The 22151-nt window shown below is 50.8% G+C and overlaps 1 protein-coding gene across 2 annotated transcripts in view; it reads left to right on the top strand.

Annotated features, from left to right (window-relative positions):
- BCKDHA (branched chain keto acid dehydrogenase E1 subunit alpha) overlaps positions 1-22151 on the top strand; it is a 31057-nt gene that overhangs the window by 1671 nt on the left and 7235 nt on the right. Inside the window, exons 1-4 of one of the 2 annotated variants that reach the window (XM_023229500.3) lie at positions 9230-9489; positions 12216-12395; positions 12502-12588; positions 18198-18306. In XM_023229500.3, the coding sequence (XP_023085268.2) occupies positions 9463-9489; positions 12216-12395; positions 12502-12588; positions 18198-18306 (403 nt within the window). In that variant the 5' untranslated portion in view covers positions 9230-9462. Of the gene's footprint in view, positions 1-9229; positions 9490-12215; positions 12396-12501; positions 12589-18197; positions 18307-22151 lie in introns of those variants that run through there. The other variant, XM_023229499.3, reaches the window with a different exon arrangement.

Here is a 22151-nt window from a genome sequence, read left to right as displayed (position 1 = left end):
GGCTAGTTTTTTTGTATTTTCAGTAGAGACGGGGTTTCACCGTGTTAGCCAGGATGGTCTCGATCTCCTGACCTCGTGATCCGCCCGTCTCGGCCTCCCAAAGTGCTGGGATTACAGGCTTGAGCCACTGCGCCCTGCCCGGAAGCCTCTCTTTAGAGGGGGAGAGGCAAGGGGTTGCAGAAGAGCTTTGAACTACATTTGACAGATAGGAGAGTAGTGGTTACATGGGTGGATTCATGTCCTTGCTCTGCCACTTTCCACTTGTGTATTGGGCAACGGACTGCACCTCTGTGGATCTATGGACCTAATTTCCCTCTCTAAAATATTAACAGGGCCACCTCATAGGACTGTGAAAAATTAATATGTAAAATACTAAGGACTGGACCTGGCACATCATAAGGGCAATAGGAATGTTGGTCATTGTTGATAGTGAGGGTGGAGGGAAGGGACAGAAACTAACGTTGGAGATGGGGAGAAGAAAGGGGTGACCTTGGGAAGGCCTGGATTGGTGAGGCCCTGCGGAAAAAAATCTTAAAAGATCTTGTGAGGTTGAGTCTGATCCTCTGATCCCCAATCCATAAGGAGGAGAAGATGGAATCTGTAGAAAGAAGCTCTGGGTAGGGGGACAAACGGGAGGAGGGTGAAGAGGATGGGCCAGGAGTAGGACGTAGTAGGTATCTAGGAATGGAGTCACTTGAAACAGGTAAATGCAGAAGGGCTGCAGGAGCAAGATGTGGGTAGGGCAGTCTCCTGCCTTTGGGCTGGAGACATTTTCACTTTTTTTTTTTTTTTTTGGAGCAGTTCATATCCTCCACAGCTGATCTCAGTCCCAGGAGCCCATTGGCTGGGCAACTGGGGCGGGAGGTGGGCAGGACTGGGGCAGGCTAGGGAAAGGTCATTTAAGGCTGATTAAATCTTTCTCTCCTGTCTCAATCTCCTGATTACCTTTCCTCTTGCTTCCCCTCCTTCATTTGTGGTGGGGAATGGGGAGGGAAGAAGTCCCTGCTTTTAATTTTTTTATATATCTTTAAATTTGTATTATCTTAGAGTTATTGTTTTTTCCCCTTTATTTCTCCCACCTGTTCTCTCTTCTTTCTTTCCTCTCCTTCTCTTCTCCTCTCCTCCTCCCCTCCCCTCTCCTTTCTCTTTTCCTGTCTTGTCTCGTCTCTTCTCTTTTCTCACTCTCTTTCTTTCTGTACCTCTTTCTCTCTTTTCTTTTTCTTTTTTTTGAGACAGAGTTTCGCTCTCTCGCCTAGGCTGGAGTGCAGTGATGTGATCTTGGCTTACTGCAACCTCTGCCCACCGGGTTCAAGCAGTTCTCCTGCCTCAGCCTCCCTAGTAGCTGGGATTACAGGCGTGCACTATCACGCCTGGCTGATTTTTGTATTTTTGGTAGAGACAGGGTTTCACTGTGTTGTCCAGGCTGATCTCGAACTTCTGGCCTCAAGTGATCTGCCTGTCTTGGCCTTGAAAGGCATGAGCCACTGTACCCAGCCTTTTCTTTCTTTTTTTTGAGACAAGGTCTCACTCCGTTGCCCAGGCTGGAGTGAGTGCAGTGGTATGATCATGGCTCACTGCAGCCTCAACCTTCTGGGCTCAAGCAGTGCCCCCACCTCAGCCTCCTAAGTAGCTGGGACCACAGGCATGTGCTACCACGCCTGGCTGATTTTTAATTTTTTTTTTTGAGATGGAATCTTGCTCTGTTGCCCAGGCTAGAGTGCATTGGCACGATCTCGGCTCACTGCAAGCTCCACCTCCCAGGTTCAAGTGATTCTCCTGCCTCAGCCTCCCGAGTAGCTGGGACTACTGGCGTGCACCACTGTACCCAGTTAATTTTTGTATTTGTAGTAGGGATGGAGTTTCACCATGTTGACCAGGCTGGTCTTGAACTCCTGACCTCAGGTGATCCGCCTGCCTTGGCCTCCCAAAGTGCTGGGATTACAGGCATGAGCCATTGCGCCCAGCCGCGCCTGGCTAAGTTTTAAATCTTTGTAGAGATGGAGTTTTGCCATGTTGTCCGGGCTGATCTCGAACTCCTGGACTCAGGCGATCTTCCTGTCTCAGCCTCCCAAAATGCAGGGTGACAAGCGTGAGCCACCTTGTCTGGGCATCTTATTCAATTATGAGTTTTAGTAGCCACAAGTGGACTGGGCGCGGTGGTTCACGCCTGTAATCCCAACATTTTGAGAGGTCAAGGTGGGCAGGTTGCATGAGGTCAGGAGTTCGAGACCAGCCTGGTCAACATGGTGAAACCCTGTCTCTACTAAAAACACAAAAAAATTAGCCGGGCGTGGTGGTGTGCCTGTAATCCCAGCTACTTGGTAGGCCAAGGCAGAAGAATTGCTTGAACCTGGGAGGTAGAGGTTGCAGTGAGCTGAGATCACGCCACTATTCCCCAGCCTAGGTGACAGAGCAGCCCTCTGTCTCAAAAATAAAATTAATAGCCCAAGTGGTTGGTGGCTGCCATATTAGATGGTGCAGGGTTTTTTGTTTTTTTGCGACGGAATTTTGCTCTTATTACCTAGACTGGAGTGCAATGGCAGGGTCTTGGCTCACTACTACCTCCTCTTCCTGGGTTCAAGCGATTCTCCTGCCTCATCCTCCCGAGTAGCTAGGATTACAGGCAAGCAGCACTATGCCTGGCTAATTTTGTATTTTTAGTAGAGATGTGGTTTCTCCATGTTGGTCAGGCTGGTCCCGACCTCAGATGATCCACCCACCTCGGCCTCCCAGAGTGCTGGGATTACAGGTGTGAGCCACCACGCCTGGCTAAGATCATGCAGTTTTTTCCAGGTGGAGATGAAGAAATAGTCAGGGAAAGGTTGAGAGGCTGTATAGTTGTGGACAGATTGGATTGAATTACTGGGTTCACTGAGGAAGGTCGGATTAGAAGGAGGGGTGGGGCTGCTTTACTTGTCCCTGACTTCTTGCCCCTCCTCTGCCCACTCCTTCATTGAATACCATGCTGCCCTGCAGATGTGTTTGCCTGATTTTCACCTCCCTTCCTGTCTCTGTTATCATAGCAGATGTTTTAGTGCTCAGGGAAAGGAGGAGGAAGGAAACTCAGATTGTCAAGGAATCGTGAGTCAGTTTCTCAGCCACCACCCCAGGCCGGGGCTTGGCTAAGTCATTTCACCTCTCTGACCCTGGCTAGTTGGGTGAGTAGAGTCCCTACCCTGTTGGAAGTCAGGAAGCACCTGGAGCTCGGTCTGTGCTAATTATCAGTGACTTTATTTCTGTGACCCAGCTTTTCAGGGGTAGCCTATCTGGGGGTTCCAGTGCCCTGTGCAGTATCTCTAAGTGGTAGGTACTCAATGTGTTATTAGTCCGTTCTCAGGCTGCTAATAAAAACACAGCCAAGACTGGGTAAGTTATAAAGAAAAAGAGGTTTAATGGACTCACAGTTCCACATGGCTGGGGAAGCCTCACAAACATGGTGGAAGGCGAATGAGGAGCAAAGTCACATCTTACATGGTGGCAGACAGAGTGTTTGCAGGGGAACTCCCCTTTATAAAACCATCAGATCTTGTGAGACTTATTCACTATCACAAGAAGAGCACATGAGAGATCCACCCCCGCTGGACTTGGTGGCTCAAGCCTGTAATCCCAGCACTTTGGGAGGCCGAGACGGGCGGATCACGAGGTCGGGAGATCGAGACCATCCTGGCTAACATGGTGAAACCCCGTCTCTACTAAAAAATACAAAAAACTAGCCAGGCGAGGTGGCGGGCGCCTGTAGTCCCAGCTACTCAGGAGCCTGAGGCAGGAGAATGGCATAAACCTGGGAGGCGGAGCTTGCAGTGAGCTGAGATCCGGCCACTGCGCTCCAGCCTGGGCGACAGAGCAAGACTCTGTCCCCCCCGCCCAAAAAAAAAAGAAAGATCCACCCCCATGATTCAGTTATCTCCCAGTGGCTCCCTCCCACGACATGTGGGAATTATGGGAGCTACAATTCAAGATGAGATTTGAGTGGGGACACAGCCAAACTGTGACAGTGTGTATTGTGGGATGAATGGAGATGGTCATTACGGTCTTCTAAGTGTATGGGTCCATCTCTTACTTGGTAGTGTGTTAAGAAACCTGGCCTCCTTTTTCACATCTTGAAGTGCTGTATGGTTTACAATGCCAACCCTAATTTTTTATTATATTTAATACGCCAATAGTGCAAGGCCTTTATTGGTAGTACTCTCCTATTACAGGTGGAGAGAATGAGGCTCAGAGGTGAGGTCTGAACTTGGAGCTCTGGATTCCAAAGCCCAGTTTCTTTTCATGGTACCAGGCTGCCAGGAGGAGAAAGGATGGAGCTTAGATTCAAGTCTTGCAGCATCCTTCTTAGTCCAGTATTGGCTTATTTTATTTTATATTTTTTTTAGATGGGAGTCTTGCTCTGTCACCCAGACTGAGTGCAGTGGCGTAATTTCTGTTCACTGCAACCTCTGCCTCCTGGGTTCAAGCGATTGTCCTGCCTCAGCCTCTTGAGTAGCTGGGACTACAGGTATATGCCACCTTGTCGGCTAAGTTTTATATTTTTAATAGAGACACGGTTTTGCCATGTTGGCCAGGCTGGTCTCGAACTCCTGACCTCAACTTATCCACCCACCTTGGCCTCCCAAAGTGCTGGGGTTACAGGTGTGAGCCACCACATGTGGCCAGGCAGGTGATTTTTCTTGTCTTTTCCTCTTTCCACTTCAGTCCCCCTGGCCATCTTTCCCTTCCTTGAATGTGCCTCCTCCCGCCTGGAGGCCTTTGTAGGTATGAGGTCCTTCAGATGATGGCTGACATGACACTTCCTCAGGGAAGTGTTCCAGACCCCAAACACCAGGTCTCTGTCTGTGAAACAGGGACAGTGACACCTTCCTAATCTGCACGCCTTTCCCTTCTCATGAGATATCCTGGGAAGGGGGGTTCAACTCTTTACTCTGTTTTAGGGCAGAGTGCCTTTGAGCTCTGGAGAGAGTGGGTTTGGATGGCCTTAGCTACCCTCGATACGGAGGACTTGGAGTTAACTGGCACCATCCACAAAGCCTTGCATGCACTGGACCTGAACAAGTCGCTTAGTCCTTCGGAGCCTCACCTACCACCTGTCTTTGATGGAGTTGTGATAACAGTGCCTGCCCTGCCTGGATACCTTCTCGGTTCAGTGAGCACATAGGTATAAATAAAGTGCTTTGAGTGGCACCTTGGCATGTAGTTATTCTCTGATTGACCTGTAGCAGCCATGCCAGTCTTCAGGGTCCCAGGCTGCCAGGCTTTCTTCTCTTGCCTTGGAGCCTTTGTTGTTCCCTAGGACTGAAATGTTCTGACCCCTCGGCTCAACTCGCCCTTCTCTAGGAAGCTTTCCCTGGCGTGCCATCTGATGCTGGTGCTTCCTGGAGGGGTACTATCTGATGCTAGCTGGTGAGCATTCCTGCCAGAGCTGCGGCAGATACTTTCCCCACCTCTCCACCAGCCTGTGAGGTGGATGCCATCTCCACGAGGGCACGCAGGTCCACAGAGACTGGCTCGGGTCCAAGGCCACGTGACTGGAAAGAGACAGAACCCGGTTCAAGCACCGGCAGTTTAGCCCTGGAGGCCCTGATCCTACCTCCCACATGGGTAACCACTATATATCTTGCCTCCTCTGAAATCTCCTGTTTTTTTTTTTAATTTTAAAATTTTGTGTGTATGTATGTATTTACTTATTTATTTGCTGCCGTTGTTATTGTTTTGAGACAGAGTCTTGCTCTGTTGTCGCCCAGGCTGGAGTGCAGTGGGGCGATCTTGGCTCACTGCAACCTCTGCCTTCTCAGCTCAAGCAATTCTCGTGCCTCAGTCTCCCAAGTAGCTGGGACTACAGACCTGCATCACCATGCCTGGCTAATTTTTATGTCTTTAGTAGAGATAGGGTTTCGCCATGTTGGCCAGGCTGATCTTGAACTCTTGGCTTCAAGCAAACTGCCTTCCCTGGCCTCCCAAAGTATTGAGATTAGCGTGAGCCACTGTGCCTGGCCAAAATTCATTATTTATTTATTTATATATTTATTTATTTGAGATGGAGTCTCCTGGCCAAAATTCATTATTTATTTATTTATTTATTTATTTATTTATTTATTTATTTATTTGAGATGGAGTCTCCTGGCCAAAATTCATTCATTCTTTCTTTCTTTCTTTCTCTTTCTTTTCTTTTCTTTTCTTTTCTTTTCTTTTCTTTTCTTTTCTTTCTTTTCTTTCTTTCTTTCTGATGGAGTCTCACTCTGTCACCCAGGCTGGAGTGCAGTGGCGCGATCTGGGCTCACTGCAACCTCCACCTCCCAGGTCCAAGCGATTCTCCTGCCTCAGCCTCCTGAGTAGCTGGGACTACAGGTGCATGCCACCACACCTGGCTAATTTTTGTATTTTTAGTAGAGATGGGGTTTCACCATCGTGGTCAGCCTGATAGGCTGGTCTGGTCATGAACTCCTGATCTTAAGTGATCCACCTGCCTCAGCCTCCCAAAATGCTGGAATTAAAGGCGTGAGCCACCGCGCCCAGCCATATTATTTCTTTATTTTCATTTGGCTTATCTGTCAACTTGACATTTATTTATTTTTTTAGGCTACTCAGGTGAAGCAATGTAAGATCAACTCTTGATTGTAACTTGTGTGTTCAGTGTTTGTCATTCATCCCTCCCTGACTCCAGCCCTCAGTTCAGAGGATGATTTGGAGCAAATGTTCAGTATCTGTTTAACAAGAACAATCATGAGAAATACTTATTCGCTACTCGTGTTTAGGAAACACTCATTATGTGCCGGACACTGGGCTGAGCAGTCCACACAGGTCACCTCAGTTAATCCTCACGACAACCCGTGAGGTAAGTACTTATACCACCCTCGGTGTATACAGGAGGAAACTGAGGCTCTGGGAGTTTTTCTTTAAAAAAACTTTTCTTTGTTTTTTCCTTGAGACAGGTCTTACCTTGTCACCCAGGCTGGAGTGCAGTGGCGTGATCTTGGCTCACTGCAGCCTCTTGGGCTTCAGGGATCCTCCCACCTCAGCCTCTCGAGTAGTTGGGGAGTGCAGGTGTGCACCACCATGCCCAGCTAATTTTTCGTAGGGATGGGGTCTTGCCCAGGCTGGTCTTGAACTCCTGGGCTCAAGCGATCCACCCCCCTTTGGCCTCCCAAAGTGCTGGTATTACAAGCGTGAACCACCACACCCGGCCTTAAATTTTATTTAATTAATTAATTAATTAAATTGTTTTGTAGAGATGAGGTCTCACTATGTTTCCCAGGCTGGCCTCGAACTCCTGGACTCAAGTGATCCTCTTGCCTCAGCCTCCACAGTAGCTAGAATTACAGGTGTATGCCACTGTTCTTGGCTCAGGGAGCGTAAGTCACACAATCAGGCAGCAGTCTGCTCAGTTAAGAGTCCATGCGCTTAGCCATGGTGCCTTCAAATGACTCCACCAGGGCCACCCCAGTACTTCCTGGGCAGACCAGACCATCCAGGGCGGGCAGGTTGTGCTTTCCTGCGTGGTGGGAGAGGACATGGCATGAAGCTTTGTGTAAATCTGTGCAGCCTCTACCATTGTAAATCACTGGGCCACCAGGACAGACTACCCCCATCCCCTACCAAAAGCTAGAAGAATGGATGGGTGGAGTCGCATCCTTCCTCTGCAGGCATCTGACCACCCACTCCCATTATGGAGCATTTCCTCAGGACCAGGGTGGTGCGGAGCCCTTTGCGTAGCTCACTGAATTGGTGCAGCAACCCTGGGGCTGGGGACTACTGTCATTTCCACCAGCCCAGCAAAAAGGGGAGGAGGGTACAGCCAAGGCCCAGCTCCAGTATATGGAGCACACTGGGGTGCCATGAAGATAGCTGTCCAGCCTCTAGAGGCTGACAGTCCTGCCCTGACACCGTGGTTTGTTATCAGACTCTGGCCTCCCCTCTTAGTGCCCGTCTGAAGACTTCGGCCTTTGGTCCTCTTCCATCAGCATGCCGTCTCCCCTGTGCCTCAGTCTCCGTCTCTGGAGTATCTGCTGGTGCCATAGTTTGGTTTTATTGTTCTCTGAGACAGGGTATCACTTTGTTGCCCAGGCTGGAGTGCACTGGTGCAGTCATGGCTCACTGCAGCCTTGACCTTCTGGCCTCAAGCCATCCTCTCACCTCAGGCTCCTGCAACTCCAGTATCTGGACTACACATACATGCCACCATTTCCAGCTAATTTTATTTTATTTATTTATTTATTTTTAGATAGAGTCTTACTCTTGTCACCCAGGCTGGAGTGCAATGGCGCCGTCTCGGATCACTGTAACCTCTGCCTCTCAGGTTCAAGCCATTCTCCTGCCTCAGCCTCCCAAGTAGCTGGGACTACAGGCACCTACCATCATGCACGGCTGTTGTTTGTATTTTTAGTAGAGACAGGGTTTCACCACGTTGGCCAGGCTGTCTCGACCTCCTGACCTCAGGTGATCCGCCCTCCGTGGCCTCCCAAGGTGCTGGGATTATAGGCGTGAGCCCCCATGCCCAGCCTTCCTGGCTGATTTTACAATTTTTCAGAGACAGGGGTTTTGCCTAGGCTGGTCTCGAACCCCTGGCCTTAAGTGATCCTCCTACCTCAGCCTCCCAAAGTACTGGGATTACAGGCATGAGCCGCTGCACATTGCCACAGTTTGATTTTAAAATCCACTTTAAGGTGCAATTAGTTCTTCCCAGCTCCTCTTTTCCCCATCCTCATAAAGTGTAGTCACTTCCCTTTCTGCCACTTCTCACCTTCTTAGGTTTTGTTTTTCTCTCTCTTACCAAGTTTTGAGTATGTAATACATCCCAGATCGGTTCTGCAGCCTTCTTATAGATGAGGAAATTCAGAGAGATGAAGTGTTTTTGCAGAGAGCCACATGATGAGCTAAGAAATTGGAATCCAGGGCAGTTGAACTTCAGAGCCAGGGAACTTAATCGCCCATTCATGCATTCACTGAGGAATTCCCTCTTGAGTGCCTGCTGTGAAGGCAACCTGGACGCTGTCTCTGCCTTCCTGGGATTGTGGGGTGTGTGGGAGAGAGACACGAAACAAAAGAATCTAAGTCAGTGGCTGGCTGTGCTGGGTACTCAGAAGGGGGAAGCGCTGTGTTGCAAGAGACCGGCTGCTTCCTCCTCACAAGGGGAGGCCTACGGTGACATTGCCAGGCCTGAATCTGCCCTGCCATTGGGAGTGTAATTTCCTCATGACTACAAATGCAAATAAACACACACACTGAACATGCTACCCCGCTGGAACTGTTGACGGCTTGTTCACTGCAGTTAAAGGAAGATGGAGGGACACATTTGAGCACCCATGTGTGAGATCCAGCTCATGGCAAACCCCGCCCTTCTTTAACGTCCGTGGGAAGTGAAGCCACCATTACTGACCTCGGAGGAATCCTGGGAGTAGTGGGAAGAAAAGTTGCAGATATTTGAAAATCAGGCTGCAGGGGTAGTTGGGGTGAGGAGCATGGACATCTATGAGCCTGAATCTCAGCGTTGCCCAGGTTAGAAGCCCAGTCCTGATGTAATTTTTTTTTTTTTTTTTTTTTTTGAGACAGGGTTTCACTTTGTCCCCCAGGCTGGAGTGCAGTGGTACAATCTCAGCTCACTACAGCCTCGTCCTTCCAGGTTCAAGCAGTCCTCCTGCCTCAGCCTCCCAAGTAGCTGGGACCACAGGTGTGTGTCACCACACCTTTCTAATGTTTGTATTTTTTTTGTAGAGACCATGTTTCTCACTGTTGCCCAGGGAGGTCTCAAACTCCTGAGCTCATGTGATCCTCCTGCCTTGGCCTTCCAAAGTGCTAGGATTACAGGCGTAAGCCACTGTGCCCAGCCCAATTTTTTTTTCTTTCAAATTTGTGGTCTGGTACAGGTTATTTTACCTCCCCAGGCCTCAGTTTCCTCATCTATTCAAGGGCAATGGTAGATAATCCCCCTCACAAATTCCCCGGGGAGACAGTAGTCTTGCGCATGCCAGGCTTAGCTGGTTTACAACAGGTGCTTCATAAGGGGGAGCTGTTGCAACGCCTTGGCAAGTTCTAGGCTGTCTAGCTCCAGAGCTAAGAGTCCCAGTGAGTTCATATCCCTTTGAGCATTTATAGGCTTCTCACAGGTCCCCTGGACTTTCTCAGCCACTCCTCATCTGACCTGAGGAGGTGTGATGTCCTTGCAGGACTCCTCCAGCCCCTCTGAACTTTTCTTTTGTTTGAGACAGCATCTTGCTCTGTTGCCCAGGCTGGAGTGCAGTGGTGTGATCAAGGCTTACTACAGCCTCCACCTCCTGGGCTCAAGCGAGTCTTCCACCTCAGCCTTCCAAGCAGCTGGAACTATAGGTGTATGTTACCATGCCTGGATAATTTTTAAAATTTTTTGTAGAGATATGATTTCAGGCTTGTCTTGAACTCCTGGGCTCAAGTAATCCTTGAGCCCAAAGTGTTGGGATTACAGATGTGAGCCACCTTGCCAGGCCCTGAGCTCCTTCTGTCTTCCATGAAGGATACACTATTCCTCGCCTTTTGTCTTTTTTTGTGTATGTCGCAGGGTCTCTGTTGCCCAGGCTGGGATGTGGTGGTGCGATCTGGGCTTACTGCAACCTCTGCCTCCCAGATTCAAGTGATTCTCCTGCCTCAGCCTCTTGAGTAGTTGGGATTACAGGTGTGCGCAAGCCTGCCCAGCTAATTTTTGTATTGTTGGTAGACGTGGGGTTTCATCATGTTGACCAGGCTGGTCTCGGCCTCCTGAAGTGTTGGGGTTACAGGTGTGAGCCACTGTGCCTGGCCACTTTTGTCTTTTGCATGTTCTGATCCCCTTGCCTGGAATGCGCTTTCGCTGCCTCCTGGTTATCCCTCACGTTTCAGCTCTAACATCACTTCCCCAGGGAAGCCTTACCCTCCATCTCTTCTGCCGTAGGATAATATGAACCACTGTCATCGTTACTTGTTCAGCATCCGCCCTCCCTGCTAGGCAGCAAGGACAGATATCTTGCCTGTCTTAGGTCCCCAGAACCCAGCACACGGCTTGGAACATGTCAGGTGCTTCAATATTTGTTGAATGAGTCAGTCTGGGCTTGCAGAGGGAGCTGGGACCAGAGTAGAGCGGACACTGAAGCGTGTGCAGCAGTTTGCCAGGCAATAGGGAAAGAGACCTTCTCGTGAAGCAAGCAGAGATGAGAGGGAGAAATGAGAATAGCTAAGATTGTTTTGAACATTTGTTATGTGGCTTACAGATACTTTGCTGAACATTTTATTCACGTGATCTTGTTTAAGCCTCTCATTTCCACGAGGGATTCTCAATTTTTATAGACAAGGAAGAGGACACATGAAGAGGGAAGTTACTTTGCCGTATCACCCACTAAGGGATTTTTTTTTTTTTTGAGATGGAGTCTCACTGTCATCAGACTAGAGTGCTGTGGCGCAATCTCGGCTCACTGCAACCCCCCGCCTCCTGGGTTCAAGTGATTCTCCTGCCTCAGCCTTCTGAGTAGCTGGGACTACAGGCATGTGCCACCACATCCGGCTAATTTTTCTATTTTTAGTGGGTACAGGGTTTCGCCATGTTGGCCACGTTGATCTTGAACTCCTGACCTCAAGTGATTCGCCTGCCTCGGCCTCCCAAAGCCAGTAAGGGATTTGAACCTAGGCAGTCTGACTCTTAAGAGCTCAAAGACTTAAGTTCTGTCCTAAGTAGCTTCACTGGTGTATGGTATAGGGTCCGAAGAGAGCCTGTCTGGATGCCTAGCGGGCGTCCTGCAGTGGGCGTGTGTGTCTGTGATCACAGTGGGAGAGAGAGAGGAGAGGGCATCTGTGGCCAGAATGGGGAGGCCTTGAATGCCAGGATGAAGAGTTTGGGCCTATGATGATGAGACTAGAAATAGCTGCCAGTATGAAGAGTTTGGGCCTATGGTAATGAGAATAGTAATATGTACCAGTTCTTGACTTTCCAGCCACTTTATTGAGTCATTTAATCTCACGACAGTTCTATGGGATAGGTGTTACTGTTTTCATCCCAGTTTTTCAGATGGGGAAATTGAGACACAGAAGTTGTAGTCAGTTACCCAAGGTGTCGCAGTGAGAAAGTACTGGAGTTGGGCCTCAGACCCTGTGAGTCAGGCCCCAGAGTTCACTGGGGCCATGTGCTCAACCACCATGCCGCCTGCCTGCTGCCAGGGTTGAGCCAGCTGAACCTGGGTGCTGCTTCTGATGTAGGTGGTCTCCTTTGCTCTCTCCCCCAGCACCGGCACAGGCAGCAGCAGCAGTTCTCATCTCTGGATGACAAGCCCCAGTTCCCAGGGGCCTCGGCTGAGTTTATAGACAAGTTGGAATTCATCCAGCCCAATGTTATCTCTGGAATCCCCATCTACCGTGTCATGGACCGGCAAGGCCAGATCATCAACCCCAGCGAGGACCCCCACGTGAGAGGCGACCTTCCCCACTTCCCATGCCCCCCATGCCCAGGCCCCTTGCCTGTCTCCTCTCTGGTCCCAACCGCCCCACGTCTGTCTGTGCCTCCACCCGCAGCTGCCAAAGGAGAAGGTGCTGAAGCTCTACAAGAGCATGACACTGCTTAACACCATGGACCGCATCCTCTATGAGTCTCAGCGGCAGGTGCGTGGGGACAGGCCTGGGGACGGGGCTGGAATGACCTGAGGTCCCCTACCTGTGTTTGGGCCAAAGGATGGCTCTCAAGGAGGAGAGATTCTTTTTTGGGGGGGAGTTTCATAGAGTTCTGAGCGTTCTCTCAGGACTCTGGAGGAAATGTGTGAGAGCAGTCCTGCCCTAGGGCAGAAGGATGGACCTGATCACTAAAAAACACCTACTGTGTGCCTGGCTGGGGGCTTGCCTGTGTGGGGAGAGGGCAGGGAGAAGGCCTGACAGCCCTTCCTCTTGGAAACACATGGTCCTGAGAAACAGGGTGGGTCCCCAGTGCTTCCTGGAGTGCTCCAGGGACCCACCCTAGGCCCATGTGGAATGTGCTATGATCCCCTGATAAATCCTAGTATCAGGGGACAAGGATCCAGTCAAGCCAGTGTCAACAAAGAGGGAAGTTATTGACTCCAATTACCATACATCCAGAGGGGCACAGCTGGGTCCAGGGGGCTCAAAAGCTGTCATTAGACCTTCTCTCGCTCTGTTCTCCTTTGCCTTGGCTTTCTTCCTCTTCAGGTGGTGGTAGGCTCCGGCAGCTCCTGGCTCATGCAGAGTAGGTAGGCAGAGAGAAAGGGTGTAGGGTACAGGCTCTGAAGCAAGTCTGTAAGACTGAAGTCCTAGTTCTGCCCCTTTCTAGCTCTGTGGTCTTGGGAAAGTTGTTTAAAACTTCAGTGCTTCAGTTTTCTATTTTATTTTATTTATTTTTTAAATTGTATTTATTTCTTATTTTATTTTATTTTGTTTATTTATTTTATTTTATTTTATTTTATTTTATTTTTTGAGACAGAGTCTAGCTGTGTTGCCCAGGCTGGAGTGCAGTGGCATGAGCTTGGCTCACTGCAACCCCTGCCTCCTGGGTTGAAGCCATTCTCCCGCCTCAGCCTCTTGAGTAGCTGGCACCCACCACCACACCTGGCTAATTTTTGTATTTTTAGTAGAGATGGGGTTTCGCCATGTTGGCCAGGCTGGCCTCAAAACTCCTGACCTCAGGTGATCTGCCTGCCTCAGCCTTCTGAAGTACTGGGATTACAGGCATGAGCCACTGCACCCGGCCTAGTTTATTTTATTTATTTCATTTTATTTTATTAGTTTATATGGGGTCTTACTCTGTCTCCCAGACTGTTGTGTGGTGGTGCACTTGTAGCTCACTGTAGCCGTGACCTCTTGGTCTCAAGCGATCCTTCTGCCTTGGCCTCCCTAACAGCTGAAACTGTAGGCATGGACCACTATCCCTGGCTAATGTTTTTAATTTTTTGTAGAGATGGGATCTTGCTTTGTTGCCCAGGCTGGTCTTGAACTCCTGGGCTCAAGTGAGCCTCCCACCTTGGCACTTCCCAAAGTACCATTGCGCCCAGCCAGTGCTTCGGTTTTCTTATCTGCACCTGCCTTATGAGGTTGGCATGAGGGTTGATGGTGGCATATGTAATGGCCTTAGGAACAGCAAAACTGGCATTTAGCTACCACTTAATATTAGCTTCTTCTTATTTATGATGCAATTATCCATCTTGCAATTATTAGCCTTTCCACTTAGCAGTGGAAAGAGAATCGTCTTTGACAGTTCAGTATAAGGCCCAGAGCTGGCACTCATTGGCCAAGCTTTGGTCATAGACCCTGTCATGAACCAATAACTGCGACTGATTGGCCAAGCCCAGGCTATGTGCCCCCGCCCAGGAACTGAGGGAGAATAGGAGTAGAGTCCATCTCCCAGGCCACAGAGATGGAGGGCGGGGCTGGGGGTTCCTCTGGGAAAAGTGGGAAGCTTGTTGGGCAGGCAGGCCCTTGGATGTCCACCACTCTCGTGGGGTCAGGACCTCTCCAGGGCTTGGGGGGTCAGGACCTCTCCCAGGCTTGGGAATTTGCATTTGTGTCAAGTGCCCAGGTGACCCTGTTGTGGACACTGCTTGGATTCAGGCAGGCAGCCCACTCCCAGACTTTCTCATTCACAGGAATCCTATGCATGGGTTCGCCGAGTTAGGGTAGTGTCTTCACCCTACCCAGAAACTTCCCTGGGCATCCAGCGCCCATAGGAGCAAGTCCAGCCCTTCCTGGCCACCCTGCCTGCCTGTTCTCCCGTGGCTTGGTGCTCTCTGCTCCTCTCTCCACAGCCTCAGTGCCAGGCCACACCACCCCTGCACGCATAGGCTCCCTCCTGCCCCGCTGTGAGTTGCACACACGGGCTTTGGAGTCCAGTGGGCTTGGGTCCAGTCACAGCTGTGACTTCGGACAGGTGATTTTTCTTGTCTTTGCCTCAGTTTCCTCATTGTTTTAAAGAATGAGGCTAACGATAGAACCACGCTAAAGGGCAGGGGTAGAAATTCTGTGAGACACAGAAAGTAGGGTTCGTGCCTATTGGCTGACACAGAGGAAGCTCTCAGTAAGGTCACCTCACCCGTCACCGTGTGGCCTGCTTCTGTTAGGACTGTGTTCAGCTGTGAGTTACAGACCTCTTTCCCACTCCAAAAACAAAACAAAACAAAACAAACACACACACACACACAAAATCCCAAACCCTAACAAATAAAAACAAAAGCAGTAGCCTATACAGATGAGTAATTTCTTCTTTTGAATGAAAGAAACTTGGGCTGGGCCCAGTGGCTCATAGTAATCCCAGCATTTTGGGAGGCCAAGGTGGGTGGATCACCTGAGGTCAGGAGTTTGAGATCAGCCTGGCCAACATGGCAAAACCCCATCTCTACTAAAAACACATAAAATAGCCGGGCGTGGTGGTGTATGCCTGTAGTCCCAGCTACTCAGGAGGCTGAGGTGGGAGAATCACTTAAGCCTGGGAGGCAGAGGTTGCAATGAGCCAAGATCACGCCACTGTATTCTGGCCTGGGCTAAAGAGTGAGCCTTCGTCTGAAACAAAACAAAACAAAAATCTGGAAACAGGTGGCAGGTCTGGTGGCACCATGATGTCATTGGATACCCAGTTTTCTTTCATTGCTTAGATCTGCCACTCATAGCATTGGCTTCTACCTTCTCTGAGGTCCCCTTATGAGCCAAAATGGTTGCTGAAGCTTTCTCCGTCACATCTCATTCTAGGCAGGAAGTAGAGGGAAGGTGGAAGGCCAGACATGGCACATCCCAGCTATCACACACCCCCACCTTTTTAAAGCTTTCTGGGTAGTCCCACCTAGTAACATCTGCATACATTTCATGGGCCACTCCTAGCTGCAGGGGAGACTGAGAAATGTATTAATAATCCTTTAGTCCAGGCAGTTGCTGCCTGCAGGAGATTGAGACCTCAGTTAACAGAGGAGGGGAATAGGATACTGGGAAGGCAATCAGGAGCCTCTGCCAGTAGCCCCAAGTCCTGATGCTGAGGGGGCTGGTCGCAGGCTCCTCCCCACCCTAACCTGGGCAGTCCTGCCAGGCCCTCAGTACTCAGCGCCGCCCACTCACTTGGCACTGGAATGTGCATTAACTTTTAATTGGCTCCCCACTTGGAAGAAAGCACACATTCATCAGTTTCCCCCACAGCAACGGGAAAGCCAGGCCTGGGAACACATGGAGGAGGGCACTACCAAGCCGTGAGGTGCACTGACCCCGGCGTGTCCCTAAGGTGCTGTCTATGTTGTGTTTGTTGCACTTTACACATGGCTCTGTGTGATCTCATGTCCATCCATATGCCAGGGCTGCTCAGAGCCCTGGCCAGACGGCTTGTCAGAGCCCTGCTTGGCTTCTTGCCCTGGATGTCCCACAGCAAACTAATCCTGTCTGAACTTGACCTCGACATCTTCCTCCCAGGCGTGCTCCTTTCCCTCACCTAGTCCGTTTCTCAGTGAAGGGCACCACCATCCACACGCTCGCCCACACCAGAAACCTCATCTCATCCCCATCTCCTCCCTTCCCCTTGCTATCCCTTTCTCCCCTCTCATTCCCTCTGTAGATATTTCTTTTTTTTTTTTTTTTTTTTTTATTTTCGAGACGGAGTTTTGCTCTTGTTGCCCAGGCTGGAGTGCAGTGGCACAATCTCGGCTCACTGCCTCCCTGGTTCAAGTGAGTCTCCTGCCTCAGCCTCCTGAGTAGCTGGGATTACAGACATGCCCCAGCACACTTGGCTAATTTTGTATTTTTAGTGGATATGGGGTTTCTCCATGTTGGTCAGGCTGGTCTCAAACTCCCAACCTCAGGTGATCTGCCTGCCTCGGCCTCCCAAAATGCTAGGATTATAGGTATGAGCTACTGCACCAAGCTATAGATACTTCTTTTCTTTTACGTTATTTTTATTTATTTATTTAGAGAAAGAATCTCCCTCTTTCGTCCAGGCTGGAGTGCAGTGGCGCAATCTCGGCTCACTGCAACTTCCACCTCCCAGGTTCAAGAGATTCTCCTGCCTCAGCCCCCCAAATAGCTGGGATTACAGGCGCCCATCAACACACCTGAGTAATTTTTGTATTTTTAGTAGAGATGGGGTTTCACCATATTGGCCAGGCTAGTCTCGAACTCCTGACCTCAAGTGATCCACCTGCCATGGCCTCCCAAAGTACTAGGATTACAGGCGTGAGCCACCGCGCCTAGCCTGTCTGTAGATACTTCCTTAGGAACTGCTCAGCTGCTCAGCAGCACACTGTGGGACCCAGCCGCATCCTTTCTCTGCTTCACTGTTGCTGGTGAGTTGGTCTTCGTGCTCTGCTTGTGGCCTTGTGTTCTCAGCATGGCTGCTGCATGTCCAGGCTTCTTGGCTGTCTGCAAGGCAAGAAGAAGTTGGGAGTGGATGGGGCTGGCACCAGCAGCAGTGGTCTCTTCTATCCAGAAAGCAAAAGCAGACTTCCACCGAAATCTCTGGCTAAAACTCTGTCGCACGGCCACCTCTGGCTACAAGGGAGGCCGGTAACCTGAACGCATGTCTTTTCGAGGCTCAGGATAGGGGATTTGGGAGAAGGAAGCTGGGCACTGATGTGGCCAGCTGACAGGGTCTGCTGCCCCCTAGCACAGCCAACTCAGCTTCCTCAGACACATCCACCTGCTCCTCTCCCGCCTCCCCTTGCTACCAAGCTGGGCTTCTGTCCCCTCTCTCCTGGCTCGCTGCAGTCAGCCTTGATGGCTCCATCCATTTCCCTCACTGCAGCCTGAGAGCAATTCTAAAACACAGGTCTGACCACATTGCTCCCTTGAGAAGACCTGTTGGCAGGTTACCACTATTCTCAGAGTAAAATCAATGTATCGTTCCCTTTGTTATCTGGGTGCCACCTTCCTCTCCCTCATCTTTCCCCACCCCTACCACTATACATCCCAGCCCTTCGGTCCTCATGGTCTATCATTCCCTCTGCCTGGAACCCTCCACCCACCCCATCTTTGTTCATTGGTCCTTACTGATGCCCTTCCGTGGTGGAAAAGGTGCTTCCTTTGGGCTCCTATCACAGCAACTCGATCCCTCTGGCAGTTCTAAGCAGTCTGGCAGCATCTCCATAAAGGCAGGAACCCTAGCATGGCCTGACCCAGGACTGGCCTTCAGGCAGACTGCAAATTCATGGAGGTGTCAGAAGCTGGGTAGGGTTTGGATGGCTCTCTGTCATTGCCCAGCATAACCAAGTGTGGGCCCCCGGTCCCCCCTCCACCCCCAGGGCCGGATCTCCTTCTACATGACCAACTATGGCGAGGAGGGCACGCACGTGGGGAGTGCCGCCGCCCTGGACAACACAGACCTGGTGTTTGGCCAGTACCGGGAGGCAGGTACGTCTGTCTGTGGTTTGGCCCTGTGGTCTCCATTGAGGTGTACAATTTAGTCTTTCTGAGTGTTCTTCCAGGAGCAGCACAGTGCCAGGAAGGTCTAAGGAGCTGGAAGAAGAGCTTTCCAAGCAAGAAAGAGACAAGCCAGGGTCAGGACTCTGGAGGGGGCGGTCTTCCCACTCTGAAGGCTGGGAAGTATGGTGGCTCAGGGTCTGTGCTCTTAACCCTTTGTTACCAGTTGTCAGGGTTCGGGCACATTACTTCCCTTCTCTGAGCCTCAGTTTTCTAACCTCCAGAAGAGGGATTATGATGGTACCTGCATCCAAGGGTCGCTGGGAAGATGCAGTGAGGTCGGCGCTCGCTGTGGGTGTGGTCTGTGCTGGAGACCCTGTCTGCCTGGTGCAGGGATCCTCTGCCCCCTCCTCAGGTGCTGTATCCTTCAGGGAGCAGGAGCAGGTGGAAGAGCCTTGACAGACCTAAGTGTGGTGCAAGATCAGAGGGGCCCGGCAGGCCCGAATGAATGAAAGGAAGGAAGGGTCAAAGACCAGGAATGAAGAAAATCATTGAGCAGGAATGAGTGCCTGGGAGCGAAGGAGTGAGCCCAGGGAGCAGTGAGTAGGGTGTTCCAGGGAGCTTGTTGGTGTGGGGCCCTGCAAGGGGACTACCCTCTGAGTGTCAGCGAGCACTGATAGGGCCAGGAAGGCACATCTTAACCCTTTGTCTTAGACGCTGCACACAGCCTGGGGCAAGTTGCTTAACTGCCCTGTGTCTCTGTTTCCTCATTGGTAAGGGGGATGGTAGCCCTTCCCAAGACAGCTGTTGAGGGGAGTCTTGGGGAAGTTGGCACAGTGCCCTCAGCACAGAGTGAGCGCTCAGGGGCAGGGGTTGGTGTCATGATTGGGGCCTCACCCTGGGACAGCCCTTCAGCCGGGCCAGACCACGTGGCTGTCCAGAGCCCCTCAGGACCAGCATGACTTGCAGCCTGCTCCTGGACTGTCTACTGCTCACAGCTGGACCAGGCCCCTGGCCCCACATGCTCTAGGAGGGCAAACGCCCTGTGATGTTTGTCAGGTTGAGTGTCATCCATGTGGAAAATGAGATTTCCAGACGCCAGGCAGCAAGCTGGGGCCCCGCCAGCTGTGCTGAGCACTGCACCTGTTTTTGCTGAAGGGGTCTCTTTTGTGAGGACACCAGGCAAGACCGAGCAAGCCTCATGGGAATCATGGGAGCCGCTGAGCGCTCCACACGGGAGAGAGTGACTTTCCAGCACTGAGGGTCAGCAGAAGTGTCTGGGCAGCTGCAAATGGGACTCGTGCAGAGGCAGCATGGTGCAGGCTAAGGAGTTGAGTCAGACCCACTCTAGGCCTCACTTGGCAGGCCACTTGCCTTGTTTATGCTGTCTGTTATCTGTGAAGTGAGAAGAGTGGTCTTCATCATGATAGGCAGCGCTTCCCTGGGCTCTTGACACCAGAGTGCTGTCCTTTTTTTCTTCTCCTTTATTTTTATTTATTTTTTTTTGAGATGGAGTCTCACTCTGTCGCCCAGGCTGGAGTGCAGTGGTGTGATCTCAGCTCACTGCAAGCTCTGCCTCCTGGGTTCACGCCATTCTCCTGCCTCAGCCTCCCGAGTAGCTGGGACTACAGGCGCCCACCACCACACCCGGCTAACTTTTTTGTATTTTTAATAGAGATGGGGTTTCACTATGTTAGCCAGGATGGTCTCAATCTCCCGACCTTGTGATCTGCCCTGCTTGGCCTCCCAAAGTGCTGGGATTACAGGCGTGAGCCACCGCGCCCGGCAGGTTTTTTTTTTTTTTTTTTTTTGAGGTGGAGTCTCACTCTGTCGCCCAGGCTGGAGTGCGATGGCGCAGTCTTGGCTCACTGCAGCCTCTTGTCTCCCAGGTTCAGGTGATTCTTCTGCCTCAGCCCCCCGAGTAGCTGGAATTACAGGCATGCACCATCATGCCTGGCTAATTTTTATATTTTTAGTAGAGACGGGGTTTTACCACGTTGGTCAGGCTGGTTTCAAACTCCTAACCTCAAGTGATTCATTTGCCTTGGCCTTCCAAAGTGCTAGGGATTACAGGCGTTAGCCACCACGCCCAGCCAGCCAAGGTGCTGTTATAAGTGCTCTTTAGCCTCAGAGATTGTCATTTCCTCTCACCACACTGCAGAGCAAGGGCACACTGGGTGAAGTTAGGGCAGGCCCCGATGGTGTTGCCTCATTGAGGCACCTCCCCCATCCATGTGAGGCAGGAGAGGCAGGCATTACCGTCAACTCTAAAAGCCAGGTAAGAACCTGAGTCAACAGAGGTGAGGTCATGGGCTCAGGCAATGTTCTCCTAAGGAGTGGAGCCAAGTCCTTGCATGGCTGTCTGACCCAGACATAGCTCTCGCTGTTTCCCACCCTTGGCTGTCCTCCCAGGGCTATACGTGGAGTGTCAGCGGTGGCACTGGCAGGGAGTGGCGCCCAGTGAAAAGGAGTGTTAAGAGGAAGCAGGTGCCAGGTGCGGTGGCTCACGCCTGTAATCCCAGCACTTTGGGATGCCGAGGTGGGAGAATTGCTTGAGCCCAGGAGTTTGATACCAGCCTGGGCAACATGGTGAGACCCCCATCGCTGAAAAATTAAAAAATTAGCCAGGCGTGGTGGGACTACACCTGTAGTCCGAGCTACTCAGGAGGCTGAGTGGGAGGATTGCTTGAGCCCGGGAGTTCAAGACTGCAGTGATCTATGTTTCCACCACCGAACTCCAGTTTGGGTGACAGAGTGAGATCCTGTCTCTGAGACCAACAAGAAAAGAGGTGGCAGGTGTCAAGCAAGAGCAGCAGTTCCCACTGGACCTGGAGTTTCCTGTTGCAAATCGGCCTGTGAGTCTGTATTTTCTTTTTCTTCGAGACGGGGTCTCACTCTGTCATCCAGGTTGAAGTGCGGTGGCATGATCTCGGCTCATGCAACCTCTGCCTCTTAGGATCAAGTGATCTTCCCACCTCAGCCTCCTGAATAGCTGGGACCACAGGTGCACATCACCACACCTGGCTAATTGTTTTTTTTTTAATTTATTTTTGATAGAGATGGGGTTTCGCCGTGTTGCCCAGGCTGGTCTCAAACTCCTGAGCTCAAGCGATCCACCTGCCTCACCCTTCCAAAGTGCTGGGATTACAGGCATGAGCCACTGCACCTGGCAAGTTTGTACTTTTAGCACCTTCCCCGCCCCTACCCAGTCCTTCTCATGTGGGTGGACCCAGTACCACATTCTGAGAAAGCCTGATTCCAAGATCCTGTATCAGTGCCTTGGACCTTCTTTGGCCCTCTACAAGGCCTTTCTTTCCCTCTTTAACCAGAGCAACTCTTGTTTCCATCTGTTACATATGCACCACAGCCACATGTTATGTGGATTTGTGTTATGTCCATTCAAAAGCATGTGTCAGAAAATACCAGTAAACCTGTATGAAAGTTGAATGTTGAGGTAATGCTAATCACCCTCAACTTTAACTAAAATATTAACAAGTGAGCCGGGCGCCATGGCCCATGTCTGTAATTGCAGCACTTTGGGAGGCTGAGGCGGGTGGATCACCTGAGGTTGGGAGTTTGAGACCAGCCTGACCAACATGGAGAAACCCCGTCTCTCCTGAAAATACAAAAATTAGCTGGATGTGGTGGCGCATGCCTGTAATCTCAGCTACTCAGGAGGCTGTGGCAGGAGAATTGCTTGAACCCGGGAGGCAGAGGTTGCAGTGAGCCAATGCACCATTGCATTCCGGGCAACAAGAACAAAACTCTGTCTCAAAAAAAAAAAAGAAAAAAAGCCAGGTGTAGTGGTGCACACCTGGAATCCCAGCTATTTGGGA

Source organism: Piliocolobus tephrosceles, chromosome 21 (genome assembly GCF_002776525.5).
Source record: "Piliocolobus tephrosceles isolate RC106 chromosome 21, ASM277652v3, whole genome shotgun sequence".
Lineage (NCBI taxonomy): Eukaryota > Metazoa > Chordata > Mammalia > Primates > Cercopithecidae > Piliocolobus > Piliocolobus tephrosceles.
The sequence above is the reverse complement of the archived record's forward strand: the minus strand, read 5'-3'. Positions and strand labels throughout refer to the sequence as shown.